The sequence below is a fragment of the Periplaneta americana genome, chromosome 12 (genome assembly GCF_040183065.1).
Source record: "Periplaneta americana isolate PAMFEO1 chromosome 12, P.americana_PAMFEO1_priV1, whole genome shotgun sequence".
Lineage (NCBI taxonomy): Eukaryota > Metazoa > Arthropoda > Insecta > Blattodea > Blattidae > Periplaneta > Periplaneta americana.
In genome coordinates this window covers 51,472,823-51,497,438 of record NC_091128.1, presented here as the reverse complement: position 1 = coordinate 51,497,438, position 24,616 = coordinate 51,472,823, and the positions used below count along the sequence as shown (strand labels likewise).

Here is a 24,616-nt window from a genome sequence, read left to right as displayed (position 1 = left end):
TGCTTGACATGATTATCGAATTTTTCTTCGTTTCAGAGCTTTGAAAAGTTTTATATCATTGCCTTAATGAAGGACAAACATTTACTAATATCAATTTTTGGAGACAGGTGCTTCCGATTATGAATTTGCAAGACAAAAATATCATCTAAACATACCAAATAAAATAAGGTGTCAAATTTTTCCAGCTGATGTAACAATTCAGTAACCTCCACGGCTTCCTTCTTTTTATCGCTTCCAGACAATTTTTAGGCCCAACCCAACACAGTTAAATTGGCTCTTGAAGAAATGAACGCATTTTTGACTTCTTACCTTAATGCTATCGACTGTATTCCTCTGGATCTATGGTTTAGTTTTACTGTTGAGTATTTTCAATAAAAAAAACGCAAAAATTAGCTTATTTTTTGGGGGTGGGCCTGGGCCCACCTGCTGGTTACACCACTGGATATGTCACCTGAACAAGATTTGAAGATTGAGAATGGTATTCAGATTCATCGGTCTGTTTCAGTGAAGTGCAGACGTGTTGATCATCATCAAGCATCATCCATTATTCACCTAAGTTATTAATTAGTTAGTCACCTCAGGGTGCGGTACTTCGAACACAATAGAATTGAAGTAACATAATTACGAAAACGAATGTAAAACGCCAAAATACATTCAACGTTTTGACAAGATTACTACTTGAAAACGAACTTTTTTTCAAACGACACATTACGACGCAGAGGCTTGACCGGATTGGTTAGCACTAGCGTCATTAAATAAAAACGAAGTGAAGTGAGAATGGTATTACGTGAAGGCAATGAGTATGAGTGGATACAATTGGAAATGGCTAGCATCTGCGAGAAATTATGTATTTCAGAAAACCAATCTGCCACAAAAAGTAAATGATTGTGAACTGCCTGAAATTGAAAAAACTTGAATTGAAAGTGATATGTGACTGATCAACACGAAAATATTGTTGCTAGAAAATTACTTAGTACTGATACCGATCTGTTACTGAATGTTTAAGTAACCTAAATATTATGTATCGGTACCATTTTTGTCTTTTTTTTTTTTTTGCAAAAATATTAATATTGAACTTAAAAACAAATCCACTTGTATAATGTTTGAAAACTTAGGGTACAATGTAAAACAGTAAATTATCACTGATCACAAATTAATTACATTTTGTCCTCTGACATAGCATGAATATGGTGGTGTCAGGTACTAGTGCAAGTGATTTTAGCCATTGGAGATACTGGTTCAAATTCAATTTTCCAGAAAATGTTTCTCTCTCCCCTACGAAATATTACCGTACAAGATTTTAACCAAGATCCTTTAAATTAAAACTGTACTGCAGGATACATTAATTTCCTGATTAAAATAAAAAGAAAACAATAAGATAAATGCAAAATTTGTTGTGTCAGCTATCGGTGCCTTTACCTTACCCAGCTGCTTCATGCTTTAAAAAAGGGGGGGGGAAGGGACAAATTCGGTTAACTGATGTGGTACTAAGCTATTTGCAACATAAAGACACACTGACATGATGCAAATAACCTCGCATCATGCTGAACATTGTGAAAATATCAAATCATCACACTATAGGCTGTTTATTGTAAGGTATGGAAATTGTAACTTAATTAGAATGTCGCTAATTTGATTTAGTCAACCTATCCACATTCAAAAGGTGATTTTTATTCACGATCTTCAATTGATTGTTTATAATAATACAGTAGCATGCAAATTAATCCGAACAACGCAATTACTTATGCAAAAACTCAAACAGGATAAAAAAAAGGATCTAAGACATACCTCAGTAATCTATGTGGCCTCCTTTGTTCCTAATAACAGCTCTGAGACGATTTGGCATGGATTCCACTAATTTCCCACAAATATTCTTCATTTCTTCATCGCGAAACCATACACCAATGAGGGCAGAAATCATCATCTCCTTTGTAGAACAATCCATTTTTTGCATTCTTCTTTTGCAAATTGACCACAAGTTCTCAATAGGGTTGATGTCAGGTGAGTTGCCTGGCCAGGGGAGTACCTGAATATTCTTCTTGTTGAAGAATTCTGTAGTTTTTCGAGACGTATGGCATGGTGCCAGGTCTTGTTGGAACACACCTCTGCCATCCGGAAATGATTTTTGCAGCTGGGGTACGATTCTGGTTTCCAGTAAGTGAATATATTTGTCAGAATTCATCATTCCCTTGATAGGTATTAATGCTCCAGGCCCTTCATGTGTAAAACAACCCCAAAACATTACTTTAGGGGGGTATTTGGGTGCTTGTTGGAGATGAGCTGCTGTTACTTTTTCGGATCCTTTCCGTACGTAAGAAACACGGTGGCTGTGGACCTCGAAATGAGACTCATCAGAAAAAAGTACATTCTTCCAGTCATTCATTGTCCAGTGTTGATGTAATTTTGCCCACATTAAGCGTTTTTTGCACATAACAGGGGTTAGCAGTTGCTTCTTAATAGGCTTACGAGCCCTTCGTCCAGCTTCCAAAAGCCTACGCCGCACTGTTGTGACGTGAATATTCGCCCCAGTGGTAGCCATTAACTCGCGGGTTAAGTCGACAGCAGTTAGTCTAGGATTTAATTTACTTTTCCTGACAATTAAACGATCATCTGCAGGTGAAGTCTTCCTTTTCCGGTCACAGTTTCCTTTTTTCTGGGGTGTGATGGATCCAGTCTCCCTGTATCATTTTATGATCGAATTAACAGTAGCCAAACCGATGTGACATTCTGCAGCAATTTGCCTCTGTGTCATAGAAGAATGCTCTGCTAATGTTATAGTTTTAGACCATTTTCGTGGAGTTGTATCCATTTGTGAAGACGACAGAATGTACACAGGATTGCAGTAGTAAGTCTTCAACACAACTGAAATGCTTATAAGTACAAAACGACAGGCAAAATGTCACATATTATAAAAAAAAAAATGACAGACCTTCAACAATGGAATTACACGTACTACAGATGTCAATTAAAGCGGTATGAGCAGCTGTGAGGCCAACAATGACAGAAAATGCACGCTACTGTAGTGTTGTAAGAAGCAATCTCTTCTTTCTCTTCCTTCCACAGATTTCGGAACCATAACGAAAGAATATTTTCCAAATTTCTTCAAATGAAACAATATATTTAGTCATATGCAACTAGGAGAATTTACAGAACCAATTTTGCTCTTTAGCAGGGACAGATTCCTTCCACAAGGCATAACCTTGAATTTATTACTTTGCACATTCCTAGTCATACTTATTTTTTCTAAAACACTATCACTTGATGACTTTGATAGACATATCTTGAAAAATGCCCTCATATTGACTGGAGAACTACTACCAGACAATGTAGAAAATTCAAAGTTCTATATCCTTTTCACTTTAACACATCCACCATGTCTAATGTCATAATGCAACTATAAAAACTTGTGCACCATGCTGAACACCATAAAAGTCTGAAATCAATCAATTAACATGTGTTTCTTAATTATTTATATCAGATATCTGCATATCATGCTACCCAATAGAGGGGAGGTAGAGGGAGGAAAATAAAATCTCCATGAACACAAAAAATTTATTACAAAAACAATTTACAGTGAAGAATATCTAACATGTTCGTTGTAAACATGTAACAAATTTGAATTTGAGGCTGGCACCAATATGGAAATTACAACGAGAATCTGAAAACTTTAACTTCTTTACTAATCATAGTAATTATATACTATATGTGACACATATATTATATTATCAGTGTACATAAATTCATGTGCTAAAAAGTGCCCACTTTCTAATGATTAGGACCATCCTCTAATCCAAACTGTGACAATCATACACATATATAACACTAGTGCATTACAGACGGACAGACTTCTTTCCATTGCAGTTGTTCACATGTAGAGAAGCTTGTGAACAGCTGCTCCTGGATGAATATAAACACGCAATAAATTTTTATCAGCACGACTGCTTGTAATTTGGCTGTAAAATGAAATATCTGAAGGAAAAAACAATGGCTGAGAAACACTGTATGCAGGCATAGTTGATCTACTACAAAGTGATATCAAACAAGCTTCTAACATGGACTGTGTGAGGCAGTATGATGTGTACGTAGTTTGCTAGTAATAGAGATTACAGAGGGAAGTGAACGGTAAAATAGCTAATGAATTCTTAAAAAAAATGATGATAAAAAAACTCTCAGCAAATTTAATCATATATATATATACAGACACAATGTACGTTCAAAACAGAAGGCAATTCAGCTTTATCGTAGGCTGAATTGCCATGAAACAGAAAGACAAACTCAAAATTGAAAATGCCAGTTTCTTGAACATACCATTATACAAAGAAACAATTAACTGTATCAACAATCTTCTTATTTATCATAACGTCTAACAGCTAACTGACAAATATGCTAATCAGAAACCATTTTTAATGTGAAAAACCTGAAGTATGTCATTGCACTTCCTGCAGAATATCATTCTATTATATAAATTGTACCATATTAGTAACAAATTTTTGTATGAAATGATTATAAACTGCCACAAACATAATCTCATCAAATTCAATGATTAGAAGAAAATATTCATTTGTCAGTTCCATTATTTCTGCTTTGTACAGCAACACATTTACCTCAACATATATAGCTAGAACGTCCTGAGTTAACTTCCTGATATATTCTAATTCTATATCAGAATTCTTACGATCAAGATATGCATATATGCCACCAATTCATACATTACAGTAAAGTAACATTCACAGTTCAGATACTTTGTCTGGCTAAAAGCTTGATAAGACAAAACTATTTTAGTAATTTAGATCAGAATATAAAAAATAGTAACTGAGTGCACGCTTATTCTATAAATATCGAAACTATAATGACCAGCTGAGATCCTAGAATAGAAGTAGATAATCAGACAGTTCAGTTGTAAGAAAGTACCAGAAAGAGGCGAGACCGAGTATATAAATATGAACGCCAATATAGATGCATGAACTATGTCTATCGTGCTCAATTCTCCTTACATCTACAATTAATGAGAACAATTAACAAATGATGGAAACAGTAAGAATGTTCTAATCCTCCTCTGAATGAGTATCCAACACTTAAAAGCTCAACATCTGTCACAGCTGATTTGAAAAAAAAAAAAGTGCCAATATGGACAAATATTCCAATAGTGCCAATATTCGATACACTTTTCTGTTTTCTTGACTTAGCAACACTGAATTTGTACAGAAGTATCAAGTGTGGGTAATTTTTGAAAAGCTCTTAATGAGTACTATTCAAATATAAAATAATATATTGGGTGTTCCATTTAAAATAAGAGAGTTGGAGTTACTTCCGGTTAAACCAGAAGTAGAAAAACTCGGTAATACCATTATTGAGTTCTTAGTATATGGTTATCCTCACATACCAAATTTCATGTCACTGAACCGTATGCTTCAAAAGTTATTTAGGTGGTGTGGGACTTTTAACTGACTCTGTATATATTTCTAATGATACCTAATGCAAACAATTCCCACTGTTGATTTTTTTTCACGTGCCTGGGGATCCTAAAAAAAAAAAAAAAAAAAAAGTGAACTGTGAATTTTAAGAATAAAATTACCGAAGAGAATGGTAGAAGACGGATTTTGAATTTATGTTTGTTACAACAAATCATACAAATTTTAAAGCAAAGGCCTCTATGACCAACATTACTAATAAAAATTGCACCTAGTACTTTATAATAGAGCACCACATATTTTTGTCCATGAGTGCACATATAGCAATTAATTTCTCTGTATTCCCCTCACTCTGCATTAAAGAAATTAACCACATGCTAGTGAAGTAATTCGCAAGACTATCTTTATTTGATGTAAGTCAGCGAGTAAAGAACTTCATATTTCTTCTAGAATTTGAAGATAGCATAAGCATTAAAAAATTACAATATAATTTATATTGCAAATTTATTTATTTGTAGTTCTGAAGTTTTAATTTTCATAAATTTCAAATCTATAAAACCAGTAGACCTAATTCGAGTACACAGTAAAACATGTGTATATTTATATAATGAACTTTCTCTTAATAGTTTTTATATAGAAAATAAGGTTCGGCAAGATAAATCTTTACTTATTTCACTGGTTATAATTTGAATTTGTCATAGCATTTATTTCAAATCTTAATACTTGGACAGTATTCGTACTTAAATGTGTGTTCATTACACAACTATGATTTTTTTTTTATCAGAAATTACCGAATAACTAAATAACCTCATCCACAGCTTGTCTTTAGATACATTAATTTAATTTGTGTCAAATTATGAATCCTTAAGAAATAATTATGACATAATCACTTAAAATAGAGAAGATTGGAGAATGCTGGGTTTGCAGTGAAAGACCTATCCTTGGTCAGAAAACTATGAATGAATGAATACTCACAACTACCATACAGTTCCTGAAACTGATGCGAGCCATATTTATGCATGACTGTAGCAGATTTTCATCTTTAAACCATCTTAGATTAAGACACTTCCTGCAATTTTATCACGTCTTCCCATTTAAATTTTAAATCTCATCTTACGTTTTAATAAATGGATTGAAGTCAAGTATTTAACTCTAGATACTAAAATTTGTGCCCCTCTAAACTGCAGCAGGTTATTCCTTCAGAAGTAATGCAAGAAGACTTACTGTTTATTGATGGAGAATATATAACCCATATTTATAAAATTGCAATCTTTTATATGGAGCTAGAATTACTAACTTACTTGGTAATGTGATACATACATTTATTCTACTTCACTGCTAGAAAGATAACCATTTGAGTTTTCTGACAACTGTTTACATTATTAAATCATCTATGCAGGATGTCATGTTTGTTGCAAAATAATATTAAGAAAATTGAAAAACCTCAGATATCACTGTATTGTAATGGAAATGGGATGAGAAAGTTGGAGAATGGGAATGAAATTAAAATTATTGCTAATATCAACTTGTCTGTTGCACTTTCAGTTGGACAATTCATATGAAATGAATTATCGAAGACTTCTCTTCTTTCGTTTGGAGATTTGCCAAGTTGAAATTTTCACTTTTCTATTACTTTACTTCTCTACTGTATGTATATTTTATATATTCAATGAACTTCTCATTTCAATTAACCATTAATAATTTTTATACAACACTGGTGATTTAAATCATAATTTTGTATAGCCTTTACAAAGCAATCTTATTTCATCTTATGTTATACTAGTCAACTTGCACTTATGTTTCGTATCCAGATCTACCGAATTTTTTAATCACAAGAATTACACTTTCTGAAATATAAACATAATTGTGCTTTAAGGTTGTAGCTCACTTTATAGGCAATAAAAATACAACAAAAACTGTTAACATAATTATTATGATAAATTTTGTTAATTTATATTTTTAATATTCCTGTTACATAAAAGGGCAAATGTTTATTTCTTGAGTTCAGAACTACAGTGAATTTGTAGCTCGGCCGGACTGTTCCACAGCGCCCTTGGACTGGGTGAAGATTGGCACGTCTGCCGCCAGAGTTACACGTAAATGACCGGAAGTCATGGGTACGGAACACTAACCACTAACTAATAATTCTACTCACACTTACTGCACACCAAACCCCAACCTTTGCAGCGTGGTGAGGAACTTCATGAATAATATGGGGATTTTCGCTAGCCCAGTATCTACTGTTCTGAGTAGAAACGTGACCGTGAAGATGAAACCACGCTTCATCAGTGAAGAACGTTAAAAGTGGGTCCATGTCGCCATTATGAATGGACTGCAAAAACCAATTGCAATAATTAATCCTGCTTACAGGATCTTGTGGTTGTAAAGCATGAACTACAGTTACCCTGTACTGCTTAAGTTTCTGAAATTTCGTTGCCACAGAAGCTGGTGTCTTGGAAATGTTAACCTCTTGTGCTAAACGTCGCAGTGATTTGCGGGGTGAGTGCTCTAACCGGGCCCCTACTTCATTAAGCTTTTCTTCTGTCAGTACACAGCGTTGTTGAACACGTTTCTTGTTCAAAAAAGATCTTGTACATCTGACTTTATCGACAAGGTCATGAATAGTTGACCTAGTAGGAATTCGAACACTTGCAAACCAATGTTCAAATTCTCTTCGACACCTTCTTGCAAAAGAGTATTTCACATATGCATCATAGAGAAAAATACGTTGTTCTAAAGTGTACTCAACCATTATTAATAGACACTTTATCACCACGAGACAACACAATTTTACTCACAACACGCGAACAGACGTCTTTCCGTCACGACAGATCCAACTCGACTGACTGGCGCGTCAGCTATAGTGCTACTCTGGTGGCAGGTGTGCCAATCTTCACCCAGTCCAAGGCCACCACGGAACGGTCCGGCCGAGCTACGAATGCACTGTATAATCCAATATTCAAGTATGTACTTTTTACTTTCTTCTCTCATGTTCCAGTAACTCCAAAAGGAAGGGATATTAATTACATCTGGAACATACTGTATTACCTGCCAATATCACTCAAGAACTTGGTATTTCGCAGTAGTGTGTACACAATGCTTGCTGTCAGTTTGAATGAAAGGTCACTGACATATACCTACCTGTCTATAAACTAGTCATATAAATAATGATATTTATAGTGTAAGGAATAGAGTTTGAAGCTTTCAAAGAAAATGCTGTGAAATAAATGTTTGAGAACTAATCTGAACACCTAAAGTGAACAGAAGCATAGTTATTGAATTAATACTCTGAGTAATTGAAATTACTCTTTAATGACATAAGATGAAGTCATAGAAATAATTGTGTTCCTACTTGCAGAAAGGGAGGGTTGAGGAGGTCTGGTCATATAGGATACAACACAACAGATTTCCGGGTCTTTAGGCAATGTTCCACCTTTCCAGACACCACTTGCTGGGTTAAAAGTTAAATGAACTCTCAGTATACTTTGCTGATTCTTCAGTATGTTATGTTCACAATTAAGTCTGCACTATGAATGAGGCTGTAAACATAAACAACTGATATGAAAGCTAGGACAAATGTGACCAATCACAATATAGCTCGCGCAAGAACCAATTACCGAAAACCAATGGTGGCGTTGCTGTCTGTTTTGACATGTGTATGTAGGCATGCCGAGGGGGGAGAGGTGTGAGCTGATGGAAGTACTGTCTCTTCCAAGATGAACAAATGAGGACATCACTGTGAAAATATAGAATGTAGCAAGAGAAAAATTCGAAGCTAATTAAATGCGCAACATATGTTTACAAATGAAATAATAATATCGTGAGATACAAGACACGTATTCACATGCAACGGAACAAACTAAAGATGTAATGTAACTATCAATGTCATTTCTCTTCTGACTGTACTCTTGAATATCATTCGAGTTATCTTGTGACCTTTCCTATCGCCCACTCTTCCTTATCGCAGTGTTTCATTCGCATTCCTTCTGTCGGTATTCCATGCTTGCAAGACCTATACATTCACAGTTGTAACTGTAGCTACATATAATTCGGTCATGGAAATCAGATTTCACCATTCTGTAAAATTGTTTTTTTATTAATATTAACTCGTTGGATTAGTACCAGCAGACTGCTCAATCAATAACAATAAAAGGAGTGAAAAATGCCCATGCCTATCCTCTGCGTAACTTCTTCTACAGTTATGTCACTAACTGTTTATGAATTACTGGAAAAAGCATTATTGCAACCTCTTAGGCCTAAGTCCATGTTTAAAAGGTTTGAAGGGAGTGAAGGTGAGACCGACCAGTAACAATCTGGCCATATTCCTAACATTCTTTTGTCCTTCGTGTTTCGACAACTTGCTGCTAAGGAATCCAGTTACCTTCAAACTTCATTTAACCACAAAATATTTCTATGAAATGGAAATCCAAAATAAATAACCAAACACAGACAAAATTTCTTGTCATTACTGACACAAAATGTGTGAATAATATTTGGAGAACTGTTAAGATAATTGTAATATGACCAAGAATATGTTTTTATTGCCATTTTTTGGTCAAATATGCTAAAATATACATTTATATGACCAATAAAAGCCATGTCATCGTATTCCGAAAAGTTAAAAATGTGTTTAAGTTAAGTTTGTAAAAAGAATATTCAAAATTTATTGTAACAACCATCAAAATTATCAGTATACAAATATGACTGAACACACAGATGCTATTTTTACATATTAAAAGATAACGATAAACGTTTTGGGTTCGAAGGAACCATCTTCAGATCAATTAATAGTCCTATAGAGTACATTATGTTACGAACAAACAGTGAAGTTTATATGAAGTGGAACAGAAAACATGATGGACAACTAGGGGTGCATATAAATGTCAATGGTTAAAATAGGATGTTAATGTTCTATGTTTTATCTATTTTGTAATAGTTGTTACAATAAGTTCTGAATATTATTGCACAGCTTATCTGTTTTCAAATTTGTAAAAAGAGACCAGGATAGGATAGAAATATGGCATGTCATAGAAATCAGAGCCCTATTAATTATTATTAGAAGCTTGGTAACTCCAATCTTATAAGTTGAAGTCAGCATCAAAGCAATCAACTCAGGCAACACAAAATGAAGATACAAAAAACTGAGCAACAATGCAGAACCTACTTACAATAGCAGAATTAGCATCCGTACTCCAGGAGACACAATTTAAACAAAACTTGCATCTCAGCAACAAAATACAATTGACTATGGACTCCTCCCTCTTCCTTACAACTGATTCCATCAATCAACAATACCATTTGAAAAACAATAAAATATATAATTTCTTATGTATATGCTGCAATAAAAAAACCGTAAATGCAAAAGGAGGCCATGTGACTTACATGGATGATTTTTTAATTCGGTTATTTAACAATGCTGTATCAACTACTACATTATTTAGAGCGAGATGGTATTTGGAAAGATGAGACCGAGAATTTACTATAGATTACCGGAAAAAGTTGTGAAAAACCTCTGAAAAAACCCAACCAGGCATCGAGCCTATAATATCAAAGTGCAGCCCTGGATCAGGAGGCAAAAATACTACTACCTCAGCTATGCCAGTAGCTTGCATGGATGGTAGTAGAAGCGTAAAGAAGATATATTTAAACACTTTCAAAAGAAAAAACTGCCAGGAGAACCAAGGAGAAAATGGAAGGCTATGATCACGAAGGAATGCCTAGAGATGGGAGTTGACAACTGGGAAGACTGTCAGGGACAGAACAGAGTGAAGGCACTCATGTATATGTTACTAATTTTGAATGCTCAAGTTTTCTTTCTTATGCCTCTGTTTACATCATGTTATTAAACTCTCATCTGATGTAGCCTTTCATTCACAGGATTTGTAGTAATACAGGGTGGACCGCTCGAATGTACCTAATTTCAATTGTATGTGACTTGTGAACGGTTGAAGATAGAACCTTAAGGTAACGTTTATATGAAAGGAAAACTCAAGTTTCGAATCCTGTCGGCAGATGGTGTGCAGACATGGTTTCTTTTCGTAGATTGTATCCATTGTCAAAATGGCGACACCACAAATGAAAGTGCAAACTGTGTTGTGGTATGCAGAGTTTAAATCAATTGTTAAAGTTCAAAGGGAGTATCGGCGAGTGTTTAACCATGATGCTTCAACTGCTGAAAGCATTAAGAAGTGGCACGATACATTTTTAGCTACAGGATCGGTGTTGAAGAAGCATGGTGGTGGTCGTAGAACATCCGACAAATTGGTTGCAAATGTTCAAGTCGCATATGAGCAAAGTCCGCGGAAGTCATTAAGAAGAGCTTCGCGGGAACTTCAATACCAAAATCAACATTGCAACGAATTGTCCATAAACGCCTCAAACCTTACGCATACAAAGTGCAGTTAATGCAACATTTGGAGCCGGATGACAAACCCAAACGAGTGGAATTCGCCAATACAATGCTAGACCGTCTCGGCACTGATCCTGATTTTATGTCCAAGATTTCTTTCTCTGGGGCTACATCAAAAATAAAGTGTACGCCACCTCAGTCAGAGACCTTCGTGATCTTCGGGAGCGCATCACAGAGGCTATTGAGAGCATTCCAGAAGAGATGCTCCAACGTGGTTGGCAAGAAATCGTTCGCCTCGATATTGTCATAGTGACAGCTGGAGCTCACGTAGAGATATGGTGATGTGCATATTGAAACTTGAGTTTTCTTTTCATATAAACGTTACTGTAGGTTTCTATCTCAACCGTTTACCAGTCACATACAATTGAAATTAGGTACATTTGAGCGGTCCACTCTGTACTAAAGAGTCGATTCTAAACCTACCTTGAGTTCATTTGACTTTTTGCCCAGCAGTGATGCATGGTTACCCATTGGGTGGAGTCTAGTGGAACAACGCATCAAAAAAATAGTTTTCATTAATGAAAATTATTAAAACTTGTAAACCTACAAACTCATGATTGTTGCTTACATTATTTCATAGACTCTCGTTGATATGGAATACTTGTATCTTAGAACTTGTAATTTAAATACTATTAGAATTGAGCATTACGTTGATCTACAAGTTTATTACTTTAATCAGGTATAAAGAATTCCAGCTAACAGTTCCATAATCAATAATCTTCACAATTCCTAATACATCATCACTTACTACTAGACAGCATCTGCTTACGAAAGCTGTAAAGCATTTAATTTCATAGTTCTCGAACTTAGGATTACCAGTTACTGTATATAAATCTATACAATTTTATCTAATCTAAAACTGCACTTTCATAATTCGTAAATACACTTATGATTTAGAAAATAACGTCCACTTAAGGCAATGCATTTTAGACATCATTACCCTTATTTATGCCCATAAATCAATATCGTAGACATCAACATCCTTTCTCTGATTCAAATTATCGTGTAATTGGGTGTATTAAATTGCTACAAAAATTAGCCCTTCTGGCTCTCATCAACTTGCTTTTATAGTGGAGGGACATATTTCAGTACAACTTTAAACTAAAAAAAATAGAGCATCCAACTTGCTCTGATTTCACCATCAGAAGTCATGAACAAGTGAGACATGGAATAACTGAATTACTGCCTCTCTGCTGTAGCTGGAATCTCTTTTAAGTGTCCATTAAGTATTAGTGAAATCAATGTAAGCTGTACACTGTATACACACGGTGAGTCCCAGCAAAAGCTTCCAGCGTTTCTGTCGGCAGACCAGTGCAGGTGACCTCTGCTACTGCCGGTGCTTGCATCCATGAACACGTGACATTGCACCAGATTAAAACTTACGCACTACATTATACTAATAAATTCAACACGTTTTCAAAATTGGACATCCCTGTTTTATGACTAACCACTAAAGATAACAATTCGACTATTCTCATGAGTTTGTCTCCCCTTATCTGCAAGGCTGGCGAATCCCCTAATGATTTGCTTATTTCATCATTCCTGGTTGGTGTTTACATTATTCTTCAGGTATCGGCATTTTTGTGTACATGCTAAAAAAAGATAGAGATCACAACGTGTGAAGTGAATGGTTGGTGAATCCACATTCCCCGAAATTATCTGTGTCCGGTGAGGGAAGTGGGGGAAAAAACCAGAGGCAGTATGCTACCCCAAGATTTTCCTCTGGCATACCTCGATTTAAAAAAAGGTATACCCCCTCCCTTACAACATAGACATAAATTATATATATATATATATATATATACATATACACATACAATAAATTGTTTTGTACAGTCAGCAATACGAATCTTTGAAGCTTACGCAACACATTACATTTCTTCTTAATAAAATAATTTCAAGTTACTTCAGCTATTTACTAGATCATTTTACAATGTCCTTTCAGACATCATTTAAAATAATGTTAAAGCTTCAAAGTGTCTTACTTAATTAATTAATAAAAAGTGCAACAAAAAATGACACAGTCACTAAATTGGCAACAATGGCCACAAGCTACAGGCCACAGCCTTCTATACTTGAAATACTACCGTTGTAAGCATTCCAGGGGTTGAGCTTATCAAATAAACGTGTCTAATACACGTTGAATACAGTTCCAGAAGGCTCTGGTTTAGATTTACGAAGCAAACAGACAGTACTCTTTGCTGTGAAGAAATGTATAAACAGATGTTTATGATCACATTTTTTCAGTAACGGTATGTCATTTTTCACTAACGGTATGTTTTCTGGCCATAAAAACCAGTGGCGGTATTCCATACCGTCTCACTTCCTTCACTGGTGTGTCAGTCTGTAGTCTGTTCTTGACAAGCAGCAATAAACGCACACAACGACTTACCTACAAATAAGTGCAGTTTATTACGTTGTGTTGTGTTTTGCAATGGGTATATATTCATTACATGAACATGTACATATTTTGAAAATGTACATATGTAAAAATGTAAAAAGAAATGTCAGAATAAGGGAAAACTTTAGACGTAAATTTCCTGGCCACTCAGTTCCATGCAGAAAAACAATACTAAATTTGGTGAATTAAGCTTAAAGAAATAGCTTCTGTGAATCATGTGATGTGAATTACGTAGATATCACACAAGGTGGGCAACACTTCCAGTAGTGATTGTGTGGTGGATGAATACCGAATGTTATTAATATAATATAGTACAAAGTGTTAATCCAGCAAAGTGCCATGAGTTCGTGAGTGCAAGCAGCGATGGTAACAAGGAGGACCTGCTGTTGGTCTGCCAACAGAAACACTGGAAACGTTCACTGGGATTCATATATATATATATATATATATATACACATACATACAGGGTGTTTCCGGGCTAGTGTTACAAACTTTCAGGGATGATGGGGAAGGACACATGTATCAATTTGAGATAAGGAACCCTGATCCAGAAATGACCGAGTTGAAAGTTACAAGCAAAAATAGTTGTGTGGAAATGAAATAATTTTATTCCTCTGTACTCCTTATTTATGTGTATTTATCTGTACATCTTACACACATTGTATTCATCTGACGTTGTTTACGTTGTCTACTTACAGTATTCCAATCAGTGCGCTGTCTGAGGGGTGGGGACAGGAAACTACACTAAAGCAATACAAATGGCATAATGTGTAACGGACATGGTTGGTCCTGATATGCACGTCTGTAGATAGCAGTGTATGTGTACAAGTTGCAGTGTCCAATCGATCAGTCCTAGTGAAATGGAGGAGTACACGAAGGCGGAATATGCAGACTAGATTTTCGAATACGGATGAGCCAATGGGAACAGTAGACAAACTCACAGATTGTATTGGGACAAGTACCCACGTAGGAGACATCCGGCCCATACCATCTTTCCAAGACTGTTCCAAAGGTTAAGGGAAGGAGGGCACATGGTGCCAAATTACAATTCCATTTCCACACAATTATTTTTGCTTATAACTTTCGACTCAGTCATTTTCGGACCAGGGTTCTTTATCTCAAATTGATACATGTGCCCTTCGCCATCATCCCTGAAAGTTTGTAACACCAGCCCAGAAACACCCTGTGTGTATATGTGTATATATATATATATATATATATATATATAGTATACGTATATGTGTGTATACACACATATAATGAAGTTTTCAGTTTCTAATTTTGTTTCCATACCCAAAGAATACAGAAATATCAAATGAACATATAATACATAATAATTCTAAATGATATTTGCATCTCCCTCACCTAAGACAACACTGTAATGATTAATAGCAAAAAAATAAAAATAATTAATTTACACCAACTGAATTATTCTCTCCATGGCCACTAAAATAATAATAATAAAAAAAAAATATATAAAAGTAAACAAAAGTGAAGTATTACCTTCCTAGTTTCACACAAAAAAAGTATCTACAAGGTAAAAATCGAAAGAGAAGGAGTGAGGTAAGGAGAAGAGAAGGGGAGGGGAGATAGGTGGAGCTATGGAGAGGAGAGAGAGGTACAAAGACAAATAGTGACAGAGGGGAGAGGGAGAGGGATGAGTAGTAAGGGGAAAATCAGAAAGGAAGAAGAGAAAGGAGGGGAGGAGGGAGTCACATGAATTATTTAAATAATATAATCACGGTATTTCAAAGTTCATCAGTAACAGAAAGATTCTAACCCAAAAAGGCCATGACACTTCCCTCCACACTCAAATTCGAACTCTAAACATGAGCGCACAATTATATAGACGTATTAATTTTGCAACAGACAGGTAAATTGATTAAATTCGTACAAAACAAATCAAACCTGAACAATTACAATTTTGCCTAACTCAACCCCTTCATGTCACTTTTCAACTTTCTTTTGAATAAATTAAAAAAAAATGATACTAATTATCTCGAATAATTGATTTCAAGTTTATCCTACTCAAATTCTTCTCTCTAAAATATAACAAAATACCGAACCGCCCTGCTTATTGTACGGTTATCACATCTCAACACAAATTCATAATGAAATGAAAACATTTCCAAATTTGAAGTTCAGAAACCATAAAAAGTAAACTCCTAAACTCGACGCAGACAGATGGGCTTGTTATAAAGAATATAAATTCTTTACATGACAGGCAGTGTTGCAAATGGAAGAGAGGCCCATCACTCATACAGTAAGTCACGTCAGACAACATTTACAAGTCAGGCTGTATACAAAGCCATTGTATTTTGACGAGAATGAATTTTGCAGAAAATAAATTCTTGAATAAATTCTAACTGCAGTTCATATGGTGATGTAACGCAGGAAAAGATCTTCAGCGTCGTTCCTTCCTGCAACACACAAAACAGTGTATCTACATAATCCAATACCTGAATCTGCAAATAAATCTAAACCTGTTAGAGGTTTCAAAAATCAATTACGTATACTATCATTATTATTTAGTCCTTTATTTTGAGCCATACCCAGCTCGTCTTTTGTTTCTCTGGGTGACTGATTTTCGTCCTTATCAATAGGTCGCAGCACTGCCAGAAAGTAACCACGGAGGGGGAACTAAGTGTACCAGTTTCGCGACTCAGACACTACAATGAGAAAAATTAGCAGAGTGTTTCAAGAATATGATAGTCATGTGGACGTTAATCCTATCGTGTTAACAGAGTGTAAGTTTTGTCTCCTCACTTCATATAACGTAGAAATAACTTTTTCTATGCACAAGTTTATTTTTATGGACAGGAGAAACAAGTTGAATTCTGGAAACATGGAAAAGATTGTGTCACAAAGTTTCATACAATTACAAAAGAAAATAAACTGTCTGCATCAAATTAGTCTTAATTAAGTTAACAATATCGAATAAAGCAATAACTAAAAAACTAAAGTGACTTGGTGACTTATGTTTTTCTTCATACCCAATAATTTATTTCCCATTATATCACTAGTGTTTTGTTTTTTGTGGGATCCTATACTAAAGTAAGTTTGTCTGTTCTTGGGCTTTTAGTGCATATATAAAACACATTTCAGCATTTTAAGTGCATATTTTATGGGTTTTAGTGCACATAATTCTCAACACTACTGATAGGGTATTTGAGCCATAAAAATATGAAATTGCAATGTAATAATGTTAATAAACTAAAACACTAGTTACCATGGTCTCTAGTAGATAGACAAATGCATGAGTAGTTTATTTATGTAAACCCAATGTTTATGATTTATTTGGGTATAAAAAGAATTGGTAGTTTCCTAGTACCTGTACTCATTACATAGGTCGTTTTTGTGTTTACACAGTGGCTCCTCTCTGAAAAGAATTTTAATCGTTTGTTACTAGATGTGATTCTAGTCAGTTTGTAATATATTTTTGGTCCAGGGAAAACATACATCTTTTATGATTATACAACAATGGCTGACTTAACAGCTTATGGAACGAGTACCAGGTACTAGGAAACTTACAAGTGGGGTTGGATCTTTTTCATGTATTTAATGGCGGTGTGGTGTAGATATTTATATGCGTGATTCTCTTCAGTATTGGCTCGAGAGAGAGAGAGAGAGAGAGAGCAAAAACTAGAGTTCCTAAGGAAAGACCAAAAGGTATTACTTACTGATAAAATAGAGGTCTACAAGATTTTGTAGTTTCCCGATCATTTCAGCAAGATCTCTTAGCAGGATAAAATGATCTTACCCTCTACATTTCAAGGTAGTTCACGAAACATGCAGCAGCTATACCAAGATGCTGTGTGTATTGTTCGAAAGCATAGCAAACCTGACATTTTTTTAACTTTTACCTACAATCCACAATGATCTGAAATAGCTAGGTACTACTGCTTTACTCCCACATGAAAAAACCACTGATCGTCCTGACATTGTTACTTGCGTTTTCACGCTCGAACTCAAAAACTGAAGGTATATAGGTCCAAGAAAAAATGTATTTGGCATAAAAGCCATTCAGAGGGAGTATGTTTCATTATTATGGAAATAAATAACTTTCAAAATGTCTGGTATTTTTCATTGAAAATAAATCTGAAAAATTTTTATTCGAACATCTAATGAACTTAGTTTGCAGCATTTGCTGCACAAGCCACTAGTTATTACTATATTCTTGAAGAAATTGTGTAACAACAGTTAAATGAATAAAATCATGCTTGAGTAATTTAAAGAAAATAATTATAACTCTATTATTAATTAAGTATTTTCTTTGAATGTCATTTCAGTCGTCCTCAACATTCTCTGACCCGTAGTAGCAACAATTCACATTTTCACTAGCGATAGTCCTACCTTCACTAGTGAATTTTGATTACCTCAATATTTGAAAAGGATATAACTTTAAATGAGAGGCACAGTGAATATCGGCAATTACTAGAAAGGGGTTAACCTTCACTGAACTTCGACTTTCACTGTAACATATGATGATGATGAAGAAATAAAGAAGTACTGTCGCCTATTACAGAGATAAGATTCTCATTTCGGTTTCACCAGGTCCTCTTCCGCACTGGGACTACTATACTGTAGTTTCTTTAATAAAATCAACAAGGATATCGACCTTGTGAATACCCATTACCGCCTGGTTTACCTGGACCTGTAATTGTGGTGCCTGTTTGAATTTGTTGTTGGAGAACTTGATCCAGACTTGCTACTTGAAGACCTGAAAAGAATAGAGGTATTTACTTCTGTAGTTCTTCACACAACAAATAACTTTTTAAAAGTAATGTAATGAATAAAAAGACTTACCTAGAACCTGAATGATTGTTTCTAGAACGTTTGTATGATGGTGAGCGGGATCGTGAACGAGATCTGGAGTGTCTAGATTCATTTCTTCCTTTGCGATCTTTGTCTCTACTTTCCTTGCTTGTATCTTTGTCTTTATTTTCCACATTTACGTTTTCATCATCTCCCCAACCACTGAGATCATATTTTGAAAGATCCCCATCATCCTATAATAGAGAAGGAGTGATTTCAATGTTAAAGTAAATATAAAGTTCTTTAAAGGAGCAGTCCGCGATAAAATTAAGTTGGCTTTAATCAAACACGTTTTTCAATCTAAGTAGAATGTAATTTGCCGCATGTCAATGCGAGGCATGGTTCTTGAGTTACTGACTCCGTGCAAATACTTATGACGTCACAGCAACTGAACTGTTGTGATTGCATAGTAGGCCGAGAACATCCCGAGTGCAGTGCTCTGTATTAAATAATCTTCTCGTGCCGTAGTACACGTGAACAGAATTTCGGACTTAGTTGTGATTGAGTGAAGTCATATTTTGCTTTTCATTTAATCATAAAATAGCACATACCAACGTTGTGGTTTTATGTAGGGCTATTTTCTTTTATATGAACGATTTTGAACTACAGTAGACTAAACAGAAAAAATTGTATCGTAATACAGTTTAAAATGTCGTGGTGTTGTGATTTTTCGTGTTCAGAGGGAAGAACAAAAGCAGAACATGGAGAAGGGGTATCATTTCATGTATTGCCGAGCAGAGAAAAGTCACCGCAAATATTTAAAACATGGGTGAAGAAAATCAACAGAAAAGGTTTTACACCATCGAAAACTGCTGTTGTATTTTCCAATAATTTCCATGAAATTAATTTTGAAGAATCGTCTCTATTAAAAAGACGTTTAATAGAACTCTTATGAAAATGAAGAAAACTGCTGTCCCTTATTTTTGAAAGGAGAATCTCCCCAAGACAGTTCTGATACTACACGCTCGTCTACTTATAAATGAAAAAAGGTCGTCGAAGAAGTAATAGCAAGCTGCAGTGATGCACCTATAGCTGAAAATATTGACGTATGTGTAGTTCTCAATGAGGCTGAAAATTCACAGAAACCTGATATAAACAAAGCTGTGCAGTGTGAGATAGGGTGCGAGACGCTAAGAAATGTGTGTGGTGAATCAGATGTGAGTGAGCCATAAACTGACTTAGACAGATCTTTTCAAATAGAAGAAGAAACTTCAAATTCTATTTATTTTCAGATTCATGATCAACTTATCAATTCCGTAAAAGATAAAAACGTTCGAATCGCGGTGATGACCAATTTGACTCACGTGGTTACAGTGCAAAATATGTCACTTACAGTATAATGGACCTCGATTCAGATAATCTTATAGACTTCCTAGTTCTGCAAAAGGGTCTAATTGTAGGCAATCTTGAAAAAGCAGCATGCGAAAAAGTTCTAGATCGCCTAAAAGAAAAAAATGAACATTACCCTCTCTCTTCGGAACGCAATAGAGGAATTAGGAAATTCATGAGGACCAAATATGAATGGTGGACCATCATTTGACATTTGGCACATTGCAAAAAGCTTATCTAAAAACCTTAAAGCTGCCGCAAAAACATATGAGAAAATACAAATGTGGAAACACAGCATCATAAATCACTCGTGGTGGTTATGTGCTACATGTGAAGGTGATTCTGACGACTTAGAAGACAGATTCATTTCTGTATTAAATCATATTTGTAATATACACGAACAGAGACATATAAAAAATGTGCACACATTCACCCATACAATAGCAAGAGGGAATGGACAGAACCTGGATCCGAACCAACAATGCTCTGAAAAATGTTGTATGCAACCCTGCCCTTTAAAAGACTTAAAGCAGACTAATCAGTTTTGTCACACCAGCAAACTTGAACCATATCATAACGAGAGATTGGTTTACAGTCCTAAGAGAAAACACTTTCCATATGATGGAATAGTAACAAGAACTATGATTGCGATAATGGACTATAATTACAACGTGAAAATAGATGTAACTGGTTCCAGACTCCAGTACTCTAAAGCCAATAACGATGGGTGGAAAAGAAAACATACAGCAGGAAGGAAAATGCGTGGAGAGAAGATACACAGAGAAATGTGTTGGAAGTAGCTCGTGATTATCAACTACTGCAATTCGATGATCCACATGTTTTAGAGGTTCTCTCAAACATAGCCCCGGTGCCTAAACCGTGTGACTCAACAACTATGATGCAATAGAATAATATAAACAATGTACTAATTTATTGCTGACGTGAGATAAACACGTATCTGTAATCCCTATATAACGAATATTTCACGTCTCGCATACATTCACTCACTCAGAGAAGACGTTGACTTAGGTTATAATTGATCAAAATATTAAACCTTTTCAGTTTGAACCCTTATCAGACCTAAGTCGTTCTAATCACAGAATGGAACAGAATGCATTGTACACGGGATTTAAAGTGGGACAGAGTTTGGGTAAGTTATTACTAGTATTATTATTATTATTATTATTATTATTAATGTTATTACTATTACAGTAGATGCATGTGATAGGTCCTAAGTGAGTTAATAATAACTGACTGTAACATATGAATATGTATTTACTCGTTCTACACCACTGTATGTCAAAAGGAACTACAATGTAGTCTTATGAAGCGATCGGTGGTTATGACGTCAGAGCTTGCAGTAAGACCTTTAATATTTCACAAACTAAAAGGCATAGAGAGATGAGACAAACGCCGTTAATCTAAGGATTACTTAGGTAAACATCCTATAATATAATCAAAATTTCGAATTTTATCGCAGACTGCTCCTTTAATAAGTACAATGGTGAATTAAAACTATGGGTATATCTTTCTTGCAATCTTCTTCATTTAGGAGATATGAATAATGACATCTTTTCTATAAATGGCACATGAGTTGCACAGCCTTTCTCAAAAGAGTAATTTCCAAATATCAACATTCACTATTAACGAATGAGCCATCAAGGAATGGACAATATGTCTCAAGAACTAATTCATGATTTGTTATTGGGTATGCACTGTTGCATTCGTGGAGGTTCAACATGTTATAGAATCCTGTCAGTGGATTTGAAACAGTCTTTGATTTTTTGCCATTCAGACTAAAGAGTTTCCTTTGTTTAAGTTGTTATTCAGTTAGTGATATTTTGTTTTTATACAGGGTGTAATGTTAACAAGAAGTGCATTTTTTTGTTTATTTTGCGTGCTATTCTGAGATTAAAATTAAATTTTATATTATTTAATCTAATACAAAGTACAATATTATGGTACATGCTAAACTTTTTTGACCAGAATAAACTATGGCGACAATTATGTAAAGTAAGGCCAGGTGCACACAGAATCAGACATGACGTTTTGCTTTACAATGCCTCGTGACAGCTTCACACGCTCTACTTGCGACATCTGATTTGCTGGCTGTGTGGGCTTGGAAAACTGGCCTAGGCTAGAAAATGGTGCCAATGAAAGAGGACTGTATGTGAGAAATTCTATTGTATTTCCTAAGGACGTCTATGCCTAAAAATCTATACAATTGAAAGAGTTTTAAAATTAAATACTACTAATGTACTGCACAAACATTATTTTGTATGTTTATGACTACGTCATGACTCACAATAAAGAAAAATAATATATTAAATCAATGAGTGACAGTATTGAGAAGAGAAGTAGGCTTATAACAAATTATTATTCATTACTATTCATGTAGTGCTTTCATCTCATTTGCCATTTCTGACATATTTTTAGAAACCACATTATTGTTGTGATATTGTTTCAACGATTATATAGAACGTATATCTTTCGTGTACTAAAACAACAAATTTATCTGCATCGACTCCATTATGAATAATGTGTACTACACAAAATAGTATTTGTAGATAGTGAAAGCGTGCAATCATAGCCACTACCAACAGATACACAGTACACTGCAGCTATCAGACAGTCTCCTTGCGACAAACTTCAAGCAGTCATTCAATGTTGTCTCTCTGTGTCTGCTCGCGACCGTCGCACCATGTCTGATAGTGTGCACCACAACATAAGAAATCAATGGGAGACATGTACCATGACACAAAACGTCGCATCACGTAAAGTCTGATTCTATGTGCACCCAGCCTAACACGACAAAGTAGATGAGTCTCAAAGTAGGAATCTCTCCATTATCAATGTTGCATTTAAATTCTGATCTACTAATACCATTTAGAAGAAGGTACGAGATTATTAAATGAAAAGATGGCAGACAGCAACTTTTCCTACCAATAATGCATCAATATTTAGAGCAATGTACAATTATTTGGCTTCCTGTACTTTGTTTTAAACATTAACTTTCATCTGAAATACTATTACAGTTTAGTATATACAGTTGGGAAGCTCAATACTTACTAAATATGAAAACATAGACAGTTGAAATATGCATCCCATAGATAGTCGCTACTATCGTCTCATCACAGACCCTTTCCCCAGCAGACGATAAAATGTATTGTAGTTTCGATATCGTATTATTTTGAAAAAATTAATACCTTCTTTCCACTATTGAAATATGAAATACATAAGGTTTATATATTATTTTCATAAAGCATACATTATATTTTATAAACTCACCTTCCTGGATCTTTCGGAAGAAGGATAACTCTTGACCTCTTTTTCTTTCAATATTTATAGTACCACAAACGTCTCCTTGTCCCATATTATTATTCAAATTATTGTACTTTAGCCATTTACAGTTATTACAACCGATAACGAACATTTCACAGTTTACACAACTTTTCACAACAAAGCAAAATACGGCACAGTCAATGCCTTTTTGATCTAGACCAGGCCGTAATGTATGTTCGGGTTTTCTATTTCAGTGTATGGAGCTCAGTGAATTATTATATTATAACTTTATTGCGTATCATTGCTAAGTTTTATTTAGTGTAATGTGTCCATAAGTTCAGTTTACTTCTTGTTGCATAATACGTTGCAGAAATAATTACAAAACTGTGTTATTTTAATGTGAAGAGAATTGTACGTATATTTAGTGGCAGGGCATGGAGACCACTAAAATTAGACAGAAAGAGGCAACTGGTACAGTAAACATAACCTATAATTTCAACATATCTAAATATTCGTGCGGTGCAACTGAAAATTACTGAATCGTGCATAAATGATTGTACAAGAATTTCGCAATATTTAATCGAAATAAAGGCAGGTATTACACATACGAACAACGTAATTTTCACACCAAAAATAATATTACACCTTAACTCGCAAGGAATTATGTCTGAAGTGTCTCTTAATCATTGTTTTAAATTTTATTAATGCAATTACACTACATTTTAGAGAAATATTTGTTACTCTTTATGCATTCCACCTAATTTATATGGTTGAAACGCCGCCCTTCGTGATCGTGTTAAGGGAGTCACATGGTCTGCCTTACGGCCTGTATTACATCACTATGGAAGTGACACAGCTTATTGTTCCTAGTACTCACAGCGCTCCAAGAGGCTAGCAACTATCGCGAGAAATGCAAAAAATCATCCCAAGCTTCGTGACTGTATATAGTAGACTGTGATACTATCATCA

At 35.0% G+C, this 24,616-nt stretch overlaps 1 protein-coding gene across 1 annotated transcript in view; it reads right to left on the bottom strand.

Moving 5' to 3' along the window:
- Nucleotides 1–3,534: 3,534 nt before the first annotated feature.
- Nucleotides 3,535–24,616, bottom strand: part of LOC138710421 (zinc finger Ran-binding domain-containing protein 2) — a 43,822-nt gene continuing 22,740 nt past the window's right edge. The window contains exons 6-8 of the mRNA XM_069841307.1: nt 19,028–19,230; nt 18,870–18,941; nt 3,535–16,641 (exon numbers count right to left, since the gene is read on the bottom strand). Of these exons, the coding sequence (XP_069697408.1) occupies nt 16,626–16,641; nt 18,870–18,941; nt 19,028–19,230 (291 nt within the window). The 3' untranslated portion in view covers nt 3,535–16,625. The remainder of the gene's footprint in view (nt 16,642–18,869; nt 18,942–19,027; nt 19,231–24,616) is intronic.